This window comes from Plecotus auritus (assembly GCF_963455305.1).
Source record: "Plecotus auritus genome assembly, chromosome: 6".
In the NCBI taxonomy this organism is placed as follows: domain Eukaryota; kingdom Metazoa; phylum Chordata; class Mammalia; order Chiroptera; family Vespertilionidae; genus Plecotus; species Plecotus auritus.
In genome coordinates this window covers 135,453,453-135,470,743 of record NC_137773.1, presented here as the reverse complement: position 1 = coordinate 135,470,743, position 17,291 = coordinate 135,453,453, and the positions used below count along the sequence as shown (strand labels likewise).

Here is a 17,291-nt window from a genome sequence, read left to right as displayed (position 1 = left end):
TCTTCGGAGGTACATCTATGAGGTACAGCGCTCCAGTGTAATGTTTTCAGCTGGTCACAGTGTTAATGAATTTTGAATTGAGGCAGTTATGATTAAGCCTGTTGCGTTTTCAGCACTAATCATTATTAAAATGATGATTGATCTCAGTGATCATGAAACCATTAAGAAGGCATCTGTGCAGAATGAACGGGCTGCAGGCAGTTTTGAGCTTCAGCTAGCCAGACAGGACTTAGTGGTTGTGATTGCAAGTTGCTTGCTTGTTGATGATCTTTCCTGTGTCTTTCTGAGCCTTCAATACTGTGTTTTGTCATAGAATATAAACGTTGGTTGGGGGTAGCGGGGGCGGTGCTTGGTGTGCCCCTTTGGGCCCCAGCATTGTGGCAACGTCCAGTGAAGTGGAGTAGGATGATTTCTCAACTTCCTGGAACCTCACCCTTGATTGATAGGAGGCCTTCCGCCCACCCCCACCCCGGGGCAGTGGAGACCCTCCTGTGGGGCAGTCACAGCACAGCTGCTGTCGGAGTGCAGACCATGTGCCAGGCATTTCCTCTTAATCCCCTGAGGTGGGTATGGTGTCCCCACTGAGAGGATGAGGAGGCACTGCTTGGGGGTCTTAGTGTCCGCCCTGGGGCCAGGGCAGAAACAGGATTGGGACATGTTCATCTTTACACACCATCTGGGCTTCCTTAAAAGAGCGTCCTTTTGGGAGCTGGCTTCACAGTGAAGAAACATGCTCTAAAATGACAGCCTCGGCGCTGCAGAGCCTGCCCAGCTGAGAGCTTTCTACCCTAGCTGACCACCTTTCTCAGGGGTAAGAGGAACCCCTTCTTCCCCTCATAGCTCCTGGTGAATTAGATGCCCCTTGCGCTGACAGCCCTGTTCCCAGCCAAGCCGTGTTTGTGCCTGGCCGCAGGCGGCCCCGTGCCTACCAGAGGACGCAGCTTCTGTGGACCCTTTGGGCCTGCATCCTCCAGTCCCAGGTGGGGACCCATAACCCAGGTCTTCAGATGCCCCCATGCTCCCCGCCCTGCTTCTCTCTGACCCGCTGGCCCAGTGGGGGTGCCAGTTTGCTTCCTGTCCTGGAATGTTTATGAGCCATTCCCCGCGAGGACTCCAGGTGGATCAGGGAGGATGGGGGGGCTGTGGCACATTGCCGCTTTTCCATGCCAGCTCCCAGGGGTCCAGGCTGCTTTTCCTGCGTCTAGGTGCCCAGTGTGCTGGCGCTGCCCTTCCCTCTGGGGCTCACTTTCTCCATCTGCTAGAGGACAGTGCTGCCGGGCCTCTGGAGTGAGTGCCTTCTCTGTGGGCACTTCAAGCCTTTGGTTGGTGCTCTTCTCCACCCCTCCTCCCTTCTGCCTTTGGTGCCCCCCTGCAAACATAGGTCATCTTCCTTTCCATGGAAACTCCCATCTTGGCTGGCCCACCTTGCTGTCCTCCAGATGAATGACCCTAGGAAGTGCTGACTCCCAAGGTGGCCCCAGGTGATCTCCTAGGATGGGCAGGGAACTCACTGCCCAGCCCTAGTCTGTCTCCTTACCTGGAGCTTCAGTTCCTCCTCTAGAAACCTCACAGGAAATGGACTCCACGCCCATCACTTCCTGGGTTGGCTTTTCCTATTAGGTTTGTTTCTTGGGTTTTGTGGACATATGTGTGGGGGGCAGAGAGTGTGCATGAGTGAGCATGAGAGAAAGAGAGTAGATATTTGTGCCCACTGTGGGTCCACTGTGGGCCCGGTTATTGGCTGTGGTTTTCAACTTTCTTTCTTCACCTTGGCTATCAGTAGTAGATACATTTTACATTGCAACTCACAAACATATATGTATATGTCATTAAAACATGAGTCTGATGAAAAAATACTTCATAAATTCTGACATTTTCTATGCATTCTGATAATTTTCCATTTTATTTTATTTTCCAAAAATTGGTGGATATAAACCATAAAATTAACTTTGTATGTATTCCATTAAAAAAGCCCTCTCTCCTCCATTACAGTATAAATTCCATAAAGACAGGCAACTATCAAATATTCCACCTCAGATAATGGGTGCTCACTTTATATTGTCAGCTGATTCGTCTCTCTCTGCAAATCCTTTGGAGAAATACTTTTCTGTGCAGAGAAATAAAAGATGAGGTGACTTGTGTCACTGATCTGATTTCCTTCTCTCCCATTAGCTGTTAGAAATTGCAGAGACATAGTAATAAAATATGTCTACACAGTATACATCTTTGTAATGGTCTTATTCCTGTTTCATTTTCTTTTCCTTGTTAATGTATTTATTTTTCTTAAGTTATTTTTTCTAAATATTTAGAGTTTCATATGACTTTCATAAAAGATAGCCAAGGAGAAAAGCTTACACAAATCAGAAATACCTAAAAGGAGAGATAGACCTTTTCCCCCGCTAAGACCTTGCACTCATAGGCAAGCCTCCTCACTTTTAGGTGTCTGCACTGCATACTGACTTATTAAGAGATCTTTTCAGACATCAGGGGTCGTATTATTTACTTATTCATATTACTCATACTGTTCCTGTAGTAATGTATCCTTCCCTGCCCTTAGCATAGATCTGCTGCCTTCTCTTTAACAGCCATAGAGCATTCCCTTTCTTAACTACTTCACATTTTGATGTTCTTGCTGCTTAGAGTTCTTTTTTGGAGCGAGGTAGCTACTAAATAAAAACTTACTTTAAAAAGAACAGTAGAGATTATTAACTAGCCTTAGCCACCTGAACAAATAGAACCTTCTACTGACGGCTTCTGGAGCCACTGTTTTCCTGGGAATGGAATTGCTGTGGGAAACCTGGGTGGGTCCGCAGAGGTTTGACTGGCAGGACCAGGTCATTGCTATGACCCTCCCCATCTCAGAGCGGGTCTGCGGAGACTCAGTGTGCTCAGTCATTGACTTGTGTATTGATTTCCACTTCAGGGCCCCAATTGGGTGGTGTGTGGGTTTTAACTTTATTTTACTTTCTAATGCTAAAACAATGGCAAATTACCCTCATGGAATTAATCTGAGTAAATGCAGCAAACACTTTATCTCAGTTATAGACCTCACACTTTGTGTTTTTAAACTTGGATTCATAAATTTATATAGAAATATCTATGTTCCTATGCTCTCAGCACATTCACTGGAAATAGGTGGCCATGAATGAGGGTTGTTATCCCCAAAAGTGGATTTTATGGTGGAGTAATGACTGGGGAGCTGAATGCCGCCTGCTCCCCAGGGAGCCCAGACGTCCCTTTTTTGTTAGCAGTGAAGGGGCACATAACACGGGGTCTGGGAACTGGGCCCTGGTTCATCTCCCGACTGTCTGTGATAGCCCAGACAGACTGCTGGACAGGCCAGGGGGTAGGAGCAGGTTTAGACGGAGCACTTCTCTCCCTCAGAGGGCAGCAGTGCTGACCAGCAGTCCCCCTGAGGGACAGGCTGCCCTGTGAGCTTGCAGACCTATGGGCCGACAGTGAGTGAGCCATTGTCCCAGTGCCGGTTTAGGGAATAGTTAGCAGTTGCTCCGTGCAGGCCCTGTGCTGTTTTTGGGTGGCGGCCAGTGCTATTCAGGGCTTGTTACAAAGACACAACAGTAAAATGAACCCCCGTCATGGGAGCGTGCTGCACGCAGACCTTGGCTCATGGCGCATGTGTTTACCCGTGTTGCCTCATTTACGCTCAACAACAAACCTGGGCACTTTTTCATCTTGTGATGAAGAAGCTGCAGTGAGAAAGTATAGTCACTTGTCTGAGTCCACAAAGCCAGTAAGTGGCAGAGCCAAGACCTGACCCCAGGCCCTGAGCCTCCTGTAGGTGGTGAAAGTGTTTCTGAGCCCCACCCGCCAGGTACCACTCCTACCGTCAGCAGCTGTGACCTGCAAGGTACATCGCAGCTTGCTCAGTGGAAGGGGCCTATGTGACCCTAGGCTGAGGTCATTGTGGTGTGACAGGTGGAAAAGCACAAAGGCCAGGTGAGATTTGACAGGCATGGGAGGTGTGGTTCACCACCAGGTAGGTGTGGTTAGGCCTCTTCCCATTGACCATGGCAGGAGGTAACTTAGAGCCTGTGACCGTCATAGGTGAATGTAAACAGTGATCCCTTCTCTGCCTGTCTTACTCTGTCCCTTGGAGAATCAGCGGAGATAAGATGCTGGGAAGTTTCTTTCGCCCAAGTGCTGTGTCTAAGGATGCAAGTGTACAGGGAATGAGGTGAGATTGACTTATAATTCAGAGGTCAGGGGATTTAACGATATACAGTTCTGAAAGGCTTTTCTCCAGCCTGTTCATGGAAAGAACGGAGTGGCTGTTTTCTTGTCAAAATGAAATGTTTGGTTTTAAACTTGCTCATTTCCTGCCATTTTGAAATGTTTGCTCATTTCTTTTCAGCCAAGGAGGTAGACCTGTTGGAGCTTTGGCTTGTGTCATTGGAACTAACCAATGCCAAGAACAGGCTTCTTCTCTAAAACGATGGGTGTTTGGCCGTTGTCCCACGAGCCAGGCCCCACAGGTCGCGGGGAGGCAGCAGGGCGCTCGGTCAGCCCCAGCAGGGAACATACTCCCAGGGGTGCTCAACCTTGACCTGAGCTGTCAGAACAGGATGGAAGGCCTGACACTGGTTAGAAAGAAAGCATGACTGCCACTCCAACCAGGAGAGGTGAGAGGGATCCTGGCTGCGTGTTGGAACTGCTCTGAGGGTTCCCGCCAGTGACAGGGTCTTGGCTCAGATGCTTAGACATACAGCCTTGGAGTCACAGCTCTGTTTGTCCTTTTTTGTGGATGATGCCGCCTTGGTACTTACTGAAGCTAAATGCTCAGTTCTCGGGACAGTGAGAGGATTCTGCAGAGGGAGATACGATGGTTCCTGCCTCCTACATGATGGCACATCTAATAGGCCTACCTTCCCAGCTGGACAGGAGCTCCTGAAACAGGGCAGTTCTGTGCCCATCTCTGCCCTCTTTCGTGGCCTTGAACAGAGTTGGTGCTCGAGTGTTTGTTATGGTTCACTTTCCTGATGAAATGCCAAACCTGTGGCACAAGTTTCAACTCTGGGGCAGCAAAGTGTTTTGACTTCATGTGCCCACTCCAGTCAGTGGTGATGCTCGACTGGGCACCTAGTGAAGCTGCAGTAGGCTACAGTGGGAGGGGTGCCAGTGATGACTGGTGAGTGATGTTGGCTGCAGGGTCCCTGGGCGCAGAGGCAGCAGGCACATGGCAGACATTTGTCTTCCCTGATAAAGGCATCAGGCTTGCAAGAGGGGGAAGAGTAGTCTCAGAGGAAATAAAACTCCCTGGTCGTCCTTGAAAGGGTGGAACGGGATTTAGAAAAACAGAGAGAAGTGCTTTCATCCCAGAGTAGAGCAGTCACAACATGAGGGGTTCTAGTGGGTCTCACGTGTGCACAGGAGGTTATGGGAACTGGCGGGTGGGAGCTGAGGGAGCTGTGGAGAAGGAAAGGGGAATGAGGTGGAGTGGGGGCCTGTACTTGGTGGGGTTGTTAGTATGTAGAACACAGACAGATTATAGAGGTCCTTGGGGATGCCAGATGGAGGAATTTAGATGTGTTATGGTCCAGTGCTTTTTAGGAAGTTTTCCCAAATGCTCCAGACACAATCAAGTGCTCCATCCCCCATCCCCCTTCTCCCCAGCATCCTGCTTTAGCTTTGATTAGTGTCTGCTTTGAAATTTTTACATATGCACCTGATGTCCCCCTTCAGGACATGGACAACATCTTAGCCATCTTTGAAAACCCAGTGCTCAGGACTGCATCTGGTAGGGAGTAGACACCTCATGAATGGTGTTGAGTTAAATTGAAGTGGGGTATCTGAACTGCAAGGTGGGGTGGAGGTGGGCATGCCTTGACATTGAAGCTGGGTGAGGAAGGGCATGGCTGCCAACCGTACACTGCAGCTACTACCAGGGAACTGGGAGTACATGTCCCAGGATGGTTGGGGTGGGAAGCAAGGCAAGTCCTGGGCATCAAGTTTACAGGCGTGTGTAATGTATAGGAAACCAGTTGGAACTGAAGACAGCGACAGAGAATGAATGAGGTTGAAGGAGGCAATTTAGAAAGCTGAGCCTAGACGAATTCCCAGAGAAACCCGGCTTGTAGGGCTCATGGGTCCTATGCATAGAGAGCCATGCGTAAGCCTGCGGGGCAGAAGGAATCACAGAGGAGTTGAATCTCTTGAGAGATGAGGAGCTGCTGAAGATTCTCTTCGATGCTTCAACTTTCAGAGAAGCAGAGTGAGCTTGTAGGACCTGTGTATTTATTAGCGAGGACTCTTTTGTTTGTAATTGATCAAAAGCCCAAACCCAAACTGTCTCCATTTATTGGATTTTGCCATTGAATAGCCCAAGATAAAGGGGAGAATTTTAGCTTCAGGCTTAGCTTGACCAGGTGCTCAAACAAAGGCTTCAGAGTGAGTTTCTCTGTCTTTCTGCTTGACACCCTCTCCCCATTTTCTGGCTCTGTATCTCAGAGCTATGCCCAGCCAGTGATGGTATTTCTTGCCTAGTTGTCGAAGTGAAAACCCCAGGATTAGCTCGAATTGGACCTGGTTGACATGAGCTGGGTAACACGCCTATCCCTGAACTAGTAACCTGGGCCACATGCCGACCCCTGCAGCCCCTGGACCGAGAGTAGGAAAGGAGCAATTCTTGGGGGAAGATCAGGGTGCTGTCACCTGGGGAGTTTTTCTGGGGGGCCAGAACCGTAATTAGCCACCCCACCAAAGCTGCTTGTTTTGGCTGGCAGCAAAGCAGCAGCTGCCTCTGCTGTGCAGGTGAGCGAGTGGGCCACCTCCAGAGAGAGTTCCCTGTCAGCCTCCTCTGCCCAGGCGGGATGCTGCCCTCTTCCCACACACCAGCTGTCACTGAAGGTGGTCTCCATAGAGGGTCAGCCAGGCCACGCTGCTGGCCTTCTCCATGTCCTCTCAGTACATTCTGATGGCATCCTGGGCAGTGGCCCTTCCCACCTGGGTGGTGATGGGGTCACTGGACTGTAGGGGGTTTCAGGAGAAACATCTTCAGAGAGTTTCCGGATCTCCTCTCAGGCTGAGAGCTGTCTGCTTCTCCTGCTCCATCCCGCTCTGGACAGCCTGTGACTGTGCCGTGTTTGACCGATGGTAAAGCTTTCCCACCTTTCATTTAATCTGATTTTCATTGTAGCCTGGTGGGTGGGGTGACTACCCTTGCTTTATAGAGAAGCAGAAGGGGTAAGTGACTCAGCCAGGGGTAATTGACCCAGCTGACAGACTAGAATTGGACTTAGGACACAAATGTCATCTAAAGTTTATACTTTTAAACCAAAAGGGAAGAAAGCCAAAGGCAAACTGACTGTTCTAGCCAGTTTCTTCATGTAACGATGGTGTTAAAGTACCCACTGGAGGCCTGCTAAGTACATGCTTCATTAATACCTGCGGAGAGAAAAATGACCTGGGCTTCCATTCTAGCTGGAGCTGAGGACACCTGCTGGTCACCCTCCTGTGGTTCGCCCCCAGATTTCACTAGAGATTGAATGGCTTATTGAGACCCTGTGATAGCAGCTCTGTGGCTCCCCAGTCGCCTCCTTGTGAGGGTCTCTCAGCAAGCCTGGCCTGAATATGACCCGGCCACTTGACAAAACAGCCGCTGCTCTTGGATGGGTGTCTTCCAGGATCTCTAGCCTCACAGATCTTCCTGCCACCACCTGTGTCGGGGCTTTGCTCATCAGGGCCCAGGGAATCATAGTCTCATAGCGGGAAGAACTCATCTGTGCAATCTGCTCATTTTACAGCCGAGAGACAGAGGCCACGCCCTGTAGCCCGGCACACAGTGGGGGCCTTTCATGGCCTCCCTCGAGTGGTCCACTCAGCCTCACCCAGTCCCTCCCACCTGCCCCCCACTCCCTGTGCTCCCAATCTCTGGGCTGTTCCTCACCCTCACTGCCTTGCCTGTGTGCATACTCCTCACTGACTGGATGAGGCTGCGGTTAGGGTACACGATGGCTGTGCTCAGAGGCTTTTCTTTGACACTTCGGGACGGTTTCCCGAAACAGGGCAAAGCCATGGGCCCCTTGTATTATTGCTAAGGACTGAATGTTTGCATCCCCCCAGATTTATATGTGGAAGCCTCACCCCCTAACATGTTGGCATTTAGAGATGGGGCCTTTCAGAGGTAATTAGGGTGGGGCCCTCATGATGGGATTAGTGCCCTTAGAAGAAGAGGTGAAGAGAGGGGTCTCTCTCTCATTCTCTCTTTACACATACATGTACCAGGCAAAGGCCAGATGAGGACATAGTGAGAAGTCAGCCCTCTGTGAGCCAGGGAGCTCTCACCAGACACCAGATCAGCCAGCACCTTGACCTTGGACTCTCCAGCTCCAGAACTGTGAGAAATAAATCTGTTATTAAGCCACCCCATCTATGGTATGTTGTTATGGCAGCCTGAGCAGACTAACATAATTATGGAACTTCTTAGCAGGAAGAGACATGGAGTAATGTCTGGTCAAAACCTCTCATTTTGCCTATTTATTCATTTATAAATATGAGTATTTTTTATGACAGGCCTTGGAAATACAATGGTGCATGAAACAGAAATGGTCTCTGATCTTAGAGAAATTATCATTTATTGGGGGAGTCAGATACTAAAGAGATAATTTTAAAAGAATTTAAAATTTGCAAATAAACTTATGAAGAAGTGTAATGAGTTTTGACAGCACCTAACTGCAGGCCCCGATTTTGTCTGGGAGATCAGCAGGGGTTTCGCTGAGAAAGTGTCATTTAAGCTGAGCCTTGAAGGAAGAGTAGAACTTAGCCCACTGAAAGCAGGATGGGGGAAAGCATTCTAGAAAGAGGGGACGGGAAGTAGACCTGAGTCAGGCTAGTAGAAAATGGATATTATGTGTGACTCCAAGCTGGGCGTTCATTCCCGTCAGCTGTGCTGGGCTTGTGGTAGTCCTGCGTCGTTGTCGTGTGTGCTCACTGAGAGGGGGTGGGACTCTATATGTTGGGGGAGGCACACTGTGTGGGGCAAGCAGGGTGGGCAAAGGCATGGAGGTGGGCAAGCATCAACATGGATCAAACAAGTACCAGTGCAGCCAAGTTGAGGGTCCTGGCCCCTCCCACTCCCTGCCAGTTGCAGTTTCTGTTTCTCAAGGTTCTGTGTAGAGGTACGTGGTTTAGAGACTGTTGGTAGAGCCTCTCCTGTTTGGTGAAACTTTGATGTTTAAAGAAAGTAACTCAGATTTCAGAATTAAATTTGGAGCCTTTATTTCTTTGGTGGCTTGAGGTCTCATGAGGGGCTTTCATTCATATATAGATAGATGGGTCTCTGATGAAGAGGAATTGGTGGTTTCTCTTTTTAATTATTATTATTAGCTACTAGCTTTTTAACAAAATATGTTTTCATTGATTTTCAGAGGAAGGGAGAGGGGAAGAGAGACAGAAACATCAATGAGAGACATTGATAGGCTGTAGCTGCCTCCTACACACCCCTATCGGGAATGGAGCCTGCAACACGGGCATGTGCCCTGACTGGGAATAAAACAAGCAGCCTCCTGGTGCTTGGGATGACGTTCAACCAACTGAGCCACACTGGCCAGGCTGGTGGTTTCTTCAAAGGATTCAATGTCACGTGACTCTGCCTGGCAAATGCAGAGACATTGAGGTGCAGGGATCATTTACTCTCTTTGTTTAGCCTGGGATAGGATTTAAGGGGCAGCCCAGCCCTGGGATACCTCAGTTCATGTCCATTTCTGGAGGGTTCTTGCCTGCCTCTTTTCAGCCCGTTCCTTCATCCTTGCTGCTGTTGCTTCCGCCGTGCTCTCCTCCATCCTGGACAGACTCCATGCCTTCTCCACAGACACCTCACCGGCCCCTCAGCTCCGTACCCACTCCCGCCTCGCCAAGTTAGGAATCCGGCTTCCTTTTCACATGACTAACTCAACATGCTTTCCTCAAATGAGCAACTTTGTGTGTGTGTGTGTGTGTGTGTGTGTGTGTGTGTGTGTGAAGTAAATAATGACCTCCCCTTCCCATAATTGTTGTTTTGCAAGATGTTTTTTACACGACATTTGCTTAATGTGGAGGGATATTTGTTGTGTAGGAGTCCTTTTTAACAGCAGGACTGGGGACCAGGACGACACTGGCTTCTAGGCAGAGGGTCTGCCTTGCTCTCCAGGCTGATTTTGAGTTGGCTTTATGGCAGCGCCTCTGTGATAAAGCATCACATTAAAGCAAGTTGTATTTCTTATAGTCAGTTTCATACAGTAATGCACTGAGGATCTGGAAAGAGAAGCCAAATTCTTTAAAAAGGAGACAGAAGAGGACAAGAGAGGGGGATAAAAGAGCCCTAACCAATTCAGTTATACTAATGGGCCTTGCATTATTGTGGCAAAATTACTTATAAATGAAAGCCAAAGAGGAAAAACAAGCAGTGTTGGTAGGTGTACTCTCTGTTCCTTGCCTTGTTTTTCTGCTCCAAAGCATAGCACTGTGTTGACGTAGGCATGTAACTGCTATGAATATTGATGGCAGCAAAAGATTCCTCCCCCTGTCTGGCCTCGTAAATAAAGCAGAAGGGGTAAAAGGGGGAACGAAATTGTAAAATCAGCATGCTGTTTTCAGCTTATTCTGTTCCCTTAGAACTCCAACTCTCCAAAACATACTGACAATCCACATTTGGTGGTCAGGGTCTAATTTCAGTACAGTGGGTTGCTATTTTCAGGGATTGTTGCTTCTGGTTAAAACAACAGAATAGCTCTTCCTTTTAGCTCTCAAAGTTAACACCACTGCCTCACGGAAGCCCTCCTGGATGTCTCCTCCCCACCCAATAGCAAAGTGGGCCCCTGTTTGTCAGAACATCCACAGTGATGTGTATGCCTCTCTCATGGCAGCACCCCGCTCAGGGACATGGCAGTGCACAGGAAGAGGAGCCGGGTGTTCATGGGAGGTTACAGGGAGTATGGAGAGTAACCAGAGGCCTTGGAGGTCTGTGTGTGGCGGGGGTGGGTGGGGTGGGGGTCATGCATGCTGCTGCTCTGGGAGCATTTTGCAACCTGCTCACCTCAGCCTGGACTGGGGGAGGCGGTGAGGTCATGGCCAAGGAAGTTCTCCACTGCCTAGAGGAGGGGTTGGGGTGCATGGGATGAGGGAACCCCAGGACAGGGCCTGCTTTTTTTGGAAGGTCTGGAGGAAGCATGGGTCTGGAGGCTGTGGAGGAGCTAGGCTTTAAAAAATGTTTTTTATTAAAGTATAATTGGCATACAACATTATATTAGTTTGAGGTGTACATCATAGTGATTTGATATTTATATACCCACTGTGATCACCCTTGTAAGTCTAGTACCCTTCTGTCACCGTGCAAAGTTATTACGATATTATTGACTACATTCCCTGTGCTGTATATTACATACTGTAGCATATTTATGTTATAATTGGAAGCTCATACCTCTTACTACCCTTCACCTTTTCCTCCCATCCCCCTATCTCCCTCCCCTCTGGCAACTATCAGTTTGTTCTCTATTTTATTTATTTTTTTCTATTTAAATTTATTTTTATTGGATTTACTGAGGTGATATTTGTTAATAAAATTATATAGGTTTCAGGGGTACAATTCTACAATACATTATCTGTATATTGTTTTGTGTGTTCACCACCCCAAGTCAAGTTTCCTTCCATCGTCATTTATCCCCCCTTTACCTTTCTTCTCTGTTTTGATGAGTCTATTTTTGTTTATTCTTTTTAGATTCGACATGTAAGTGAAATCATAGGTATTTGTCTTTCTCTGTTTGATTTATTTCACTTAACATAATAATCTCTAGGTCTGTCCATGTTGTTGCAAATGGCAAGATTTCATTCCGTTTTATTGCTGAGTAATATTCCACTGTGTATATGTATACCACATCTTTATCCATTCATCTATCGATGGATACCTAGGTTGCTTCTATATTTTGGCTATTGTAAATAATGCTGTGGTGAACATAGGGATGTATATTGAACTAGGCTTTTAAAATGGAAAACACACTGACTCTGGCTAACTCACTGCACAAAAGAATTTATTAGGCTGCCATGATGGTGTGCTGAGGATCAAGGGCACTCTGAGGGCAGGATAGGAATGGCAGGGACCGGGAAGGAAGAACTAATAAACTGGGGAGTCGGGAGTGGGGGTGAAGGCTAGGGTATTGTAGTGGTTGGATGATTCCCCTGGTGGTAAAGAGGAAGGACGCCATGAGAAGACACGCAGAAGTTCAGCTGGGGACTGAAACTGGCCAGCAGCAGAGGGGTAGCACTGGTGGCAGATGGCTCGAGCCCAGGGTGGCTGCGCCAAAGAGCAGTCATATACATATAACAAAGCAGAGGCCTTGCAGGGGAGAAGTGGATGAACCCTTTGGCCTTATCAGAGGGCTAATGATGCAGACTTGCTCTTTGTCACTTACCTCTCTTGGGACTGTCTCTGTGTGCACGTTAGAAACTGTCCTTGTCCCCTTCCTCTCCCCCAGGCTAAGCCTTTCGAGGCTGGGGATCACAGTGGAGACTTTTTTTACCTGGCTCCGGGTATGGGGCCGCCAAGCAGAAGAGGTGCTCACTAAGTGTTTCCTGGGCCAGGCTGACTTGACCTCGTGCACGAGGCATCTTAATAAGTGAATTCCTGGCTTCATTGTCCTGACCTTGGTGACTTTCCTCAGGTCCCACAGCGTAGAATTCATATCAGTAGAGGATGTTATGGCCCATATGGAATAGTTTCGTTCCTGAGGATTTTTCATTTAGTTACTATTTACCAGGGAATGCCTCTTGTAAAATGAGTCACATACATCTCGGTTGGCCCATATTTCTAGGAAAGCTGAAGTTGTATAAAGAAAACCTTCACAAAAGAGGAAAGAGGCAACATTTTTAGGCTGATGGGTGTGTTTTCTATACTTGTGGAGATGCAGGAGTTGTACCTGGGAAGGTTCTAAGAGTCATGTAGCCCAAGGACAGAGTCTCGGAGGTCTGTGGCAATTGTGTGGGAATGACTGCTGAGAAGAGAAGGTTGACCCTGGCCTGGGAACATGCGTGGTGACCACTTAGCACTCAGCAGGGTCATCCGAGACAGGGGGCATGCCAGTAAGCAGACTACGGCCTTTCCATCCTGAATTCACTGTGTGTGTGGATGAGGAAACTTAGGTCCGGAGGAGAGGTGGGGCTTTGCCAAGGTCACCTTGCTGCTCAGTGACAAAGCTGACCCTGACTTAGAAGTCAGATATACACCCAAGATCAAGAGAGGGTCAAAGCAGACACATCTTCCTCTCTTCCACAGGACGTTCTGTTCAAAGCTGCCGTTGGAATCTCTGCTGCACCCTCGTGCTTTTCTGGGCCCGGTCTGGCAGGAGGAAAACATGCTGCGTTTTGCAAATGTGTGCAAATAACAAGCATGCCTGTTATGTCCTAGCAGTCTCATTGCACATGCATCAGAGCAGGTGGCAGAATGCAGTCATGCAGCCCCCAGTGAAAAGAGGGTTATACTTAGCTGCTTATGAGGCATTCAGTGTTAGAAGGAAAATGCCTTCCTGGCCCAGGTGCAGTGTTAATGGTTCCATTTCTTGTAATGAAAATTTGACTTGGAGAAAAATGCTTGGAAATTGATTCTAATATTTTAATCTGTATTTTAAAAATCTTTTCTCCTTCTTCTCCCCCCTCCCTTTTCTTTGTTTTTTTTCACAGGAAAAAGTAGAATATGCCTTCCTGATTATTTTTACAGTCGAGACATTTTTGAAGATTATAGCTTATGGATTATTGCTACATCCTAATGCTTATGTTAGGAATGGATGGAATTTACTGGATTTTGTTATAGTAATAGTAGGGTAAGTCCCTTTTATTTGGGGGGAAATGTTTGGAAAATGGGAGGTGGGAGTAACAGAAGAACTGCATCTTTTGAGGAAATATGGTTACTCCTCTGTGCCAGTGATTGCAGCCAGACCTGGCAGGAGTCCTTTGAAGACTGGTGATGCTGCTGTCAATCTCCAGGCAGAACTGGTTTGAAATGCTCTTATGGTTTTGCCCTGACCGGTGTGGTTCAGTGGTCATAGCATTGGTCCATGCACCAAAGGGTTGAGAGCTCGATTCCCGGTCAAGGGCATATACCTGGGTTGCAACTTTGATCCCCAGCCCCGGTCAGGGCACATTGCAGGAGGCAACCCATCGATGTGTCTCTGACATCGATGTTTCTTTCTCTTTCCCCTCCCTCCCAACCTTTCACTCTCTCTAGAAATCAATGGAAAAAATATCCTCAGGTGAGAAAAAAAAAAAAAAAAAAAAAGAAGGAAAAATCTCTCACAGTTTTTACTTGTGCTTTCAGAAATGGCTATAGCAGGAAGTCTAAGCTCCTAATGTGAGAGGGTTCATCTTACAGGGCCTCTGGCTTCCACAAATAGGCCAGCCCTACTGATGATCTGAGTCAAATGTGTAGAGCTCTTATATTTAGCACCCTGTTAAGTTAAAAAAAACTCAGAATAGTAAAAAAGTAATAAATCCTTATAGCAGTGAGGTACTCTGCTTTTTAACATCCCTGGAGCAAATCTATTAATTCTTTCTGCTGATTTGTGGGAAAAAAACTTTGGCATGCTACTATCCCATTTTAAATAACAAAACAAGTGTCTGAATAATATCAGATATCTGGCATGAAATGAAATAAGCCAGAAAATGCAGAGAGGCAGGCATTATCCCGAAATCCTGTCACCGGAAGAAGACACCAACAGTTTTATTTAAAGGAAAATGGTAAAATGAAAACCAGTGGCCTGTGTTATTCTGCTCCTTCCACACCTGGAAATGTTGCCAGCAAGAGAAAAATGGATCAGTGTTAAAGGAATGCTGGATCTTTGGACCAAATACCCACACAGAAAAAGAAACTATATCCCATTGCTGGGTCTTTGTTACCCAGCTACAAGATGGGTTGCTCCTAAAATTACATTTGGTCTTATAGAGATAGATTGTTAAATGACCTTTCTGTTTTCATCTCTACGACTTGTTCAATTACCTTCTATAGTTGAGCAAGATAATTTATCTTTTGGATTGTTCTTTTATCATGAATCCTTTGGCTTTTTATGGGAGACTAATCTAGTTGGATATTGGGAGGGTGGGAAAATTTTTGAGCCTCTAATTTCAAACCTTTGAAGTTAAAATGGGATCCACAATGGTGGCCCGTGGGATAATTAGACTTATGGGGAAAAAATTAGCTTTTGCAAAACTCACCATAGTATATTGGCATCTAAGGTATGACAGCCAAGGTAGTGCAGCTAAAATGAATAGGTGATAGATATGTATCATACCTTCCTGTATTTGGTGAACTCTAACAGGAATGGCTAGCAGGACCCTTGCAGGTCTCTTGATTCTGGAATAATCTTGCTGTGCCTTTCCTGACCCTAGACTTGGTGTTCAGCTAGAGGATGGAGGTCTTTAGCTCCATTTCTTTGTCCCTGCCCTACAGTCACCTTGGCTTTCTGCCTAGAGACATTTTTCAGACTGTAGTACAGCACAGAGAGGGAACCAGGTACAGTGTGGTGGTCTTGTTACGTTGAGACAGAAACAAGAGGTCAGGGAGGCTGAGGTGGCTGAATTTTGAGAGGCATAGTGTGAAAGGGGAGGGAGCAATGAAGAGAAAGAACTCTATAAATATGCCTTGGGGTCCTCTTGAGTTTTGACTGAATGCTCAGCTACAATTAATGGGGTGAGATTCTGTGAGGCCAGGCAAAGAACACTGAGAGGGAACACCAACCAGTGTGGAAAGATGTCATTGAACACCCTGGAATGTCAGTAGAAACTCCAGAGGGACATTAGTATTAGGGATAAATTAGCTTCAGGCAGGGGTTGACAAACACTGGCCAACAGGCCAAATCCAGCCTGCCACTGATTTTTGTAAATAAGGTTTTATTGTAACAGTGTAATATATTTGTTCACAGAGTTGAATTGAGTAGTTTAGATCCACAATGTCTAAAATACAGGGTGGGGAAAAGGTAGGTTTACAGTTATGAATATCTGAAACACAGTTTATTCTTGTGTTATTACTTATTAATTATTGTATTATTTTCCATATGAACAACTGTAAACCGACTTTTTCCCCACCCTCTAGTTGCTATCTGGCCCTTTACAAAGTACATTTGCCAGCCTCTGCTGCAGAGTAAGGACTACCTGAAACCCTTACTGATAATGTTTGGAAAGAAGCCTGAAAAGTAAAAAACTGATATGCAAGTAACATAACTGCCCGTCAAAGAAAACGCCACACTCTTTAAAAGAAGACAACAAAATCCAGACATTTTACAATGTGTCTAGCATCCAGCCAAATATCCCTAGGCATCTGAAGAAATGTGGCCCATAACCAGGAGGAAATTCCATCAATAGAAACAGACCTGGAAATGACAGAGATGATGGAATTAGTAGAGAATTATTTTACAGTACTTTAAAAATAGCTATTATAAATATGCTTATGGATTTAAAGGAATGAATGACTATAGTGATGGAAGAGAGACAATATAAAAAACACACAAATGGGATTTTGAGACCTGACAAATATCTGAAGTGAAAATTCTCTGGATTGGCTTAACAGCAGGTTAGACACAATAGAAGAAAAAATATCAAGGATCATGAAAACATTGCAGTAACACAAAGAGTAATGATGGATACAAATATGAATACACCTGGTGACTCTTGGGATAATATCAAGTGCTTTAGCATACAGATACTCGTATTTGGCATCCCAGAAGAGAGGAGATAGAGGGGAGACAGCAAAAAATATTTTAAGGAATGGCTCCAACTTTTCTAAATGTGATAAAAAATATAAACTAAAAAATTCAAGAAATTAAAGCAAGATAAGCATGAAGAAAGCTACATCACGGCATTTTATAATCACAATTGAATTGCTCGAAACCAAAGAGGAAATCTTAAAAGCAATCAGAGAAAAAAGATGTTACAGACTTTTTGTAAGCAACTGTGCAAGCCAGAAAGCACTACAGCGACATCTTTAAAGTGCTAGGGAACCTAATTTTTTTATTTAGTGAAGAGATCTCCAAATTGAAGTAAAAAAACACCCAAAACTTTTTCAGACAAACCAACGCTGTGAATTCATCACCAGTAGATCTGCATCTCAACAAACGTTAAAGGAATATCTTCATACTGAAGGAAAATGACACCAGATATAAATGTGGATCTACAAAAAAGGAATAAAGAATGTCAGAAAGGGTAAATATCTAGATAAATACTAAAACATTTTAAAATCTCTTTAAAATTAATTTATTATTCAAAGCAAAAACAGTAACAATGTATTACAGGGTTTATAGCTTCTATAAAAGTAAAAT

General features: G+C 46.1%; 1 protein-coding gene across 3 annotated transcripts in view; it reads left to right on the top strand.

Moving 5' to 3' along the window:
* Window positions 1-17,291, top strand: part of CACNA1D (calcium voltage-gated channel subunit alpha1 D) — a 311,586-nt gene that overhangs the window by 142,263 nt on the left and 152,032 nt on the right. For all 3 annotated transcript variants that reach the window (XM_080675937.1, XM_080675938.1, XM_080675936.1), the window contains exon 4: window positions 13,666-13,805. In XM_080675937.1, coding sequence (XP_080532063.1) covers window positions 13,666-13,805 — 140 coding nt within the window. The remainder of the gene's footprint in view (window positions 1-13,665; window positions 13,806-17,291) is intronic.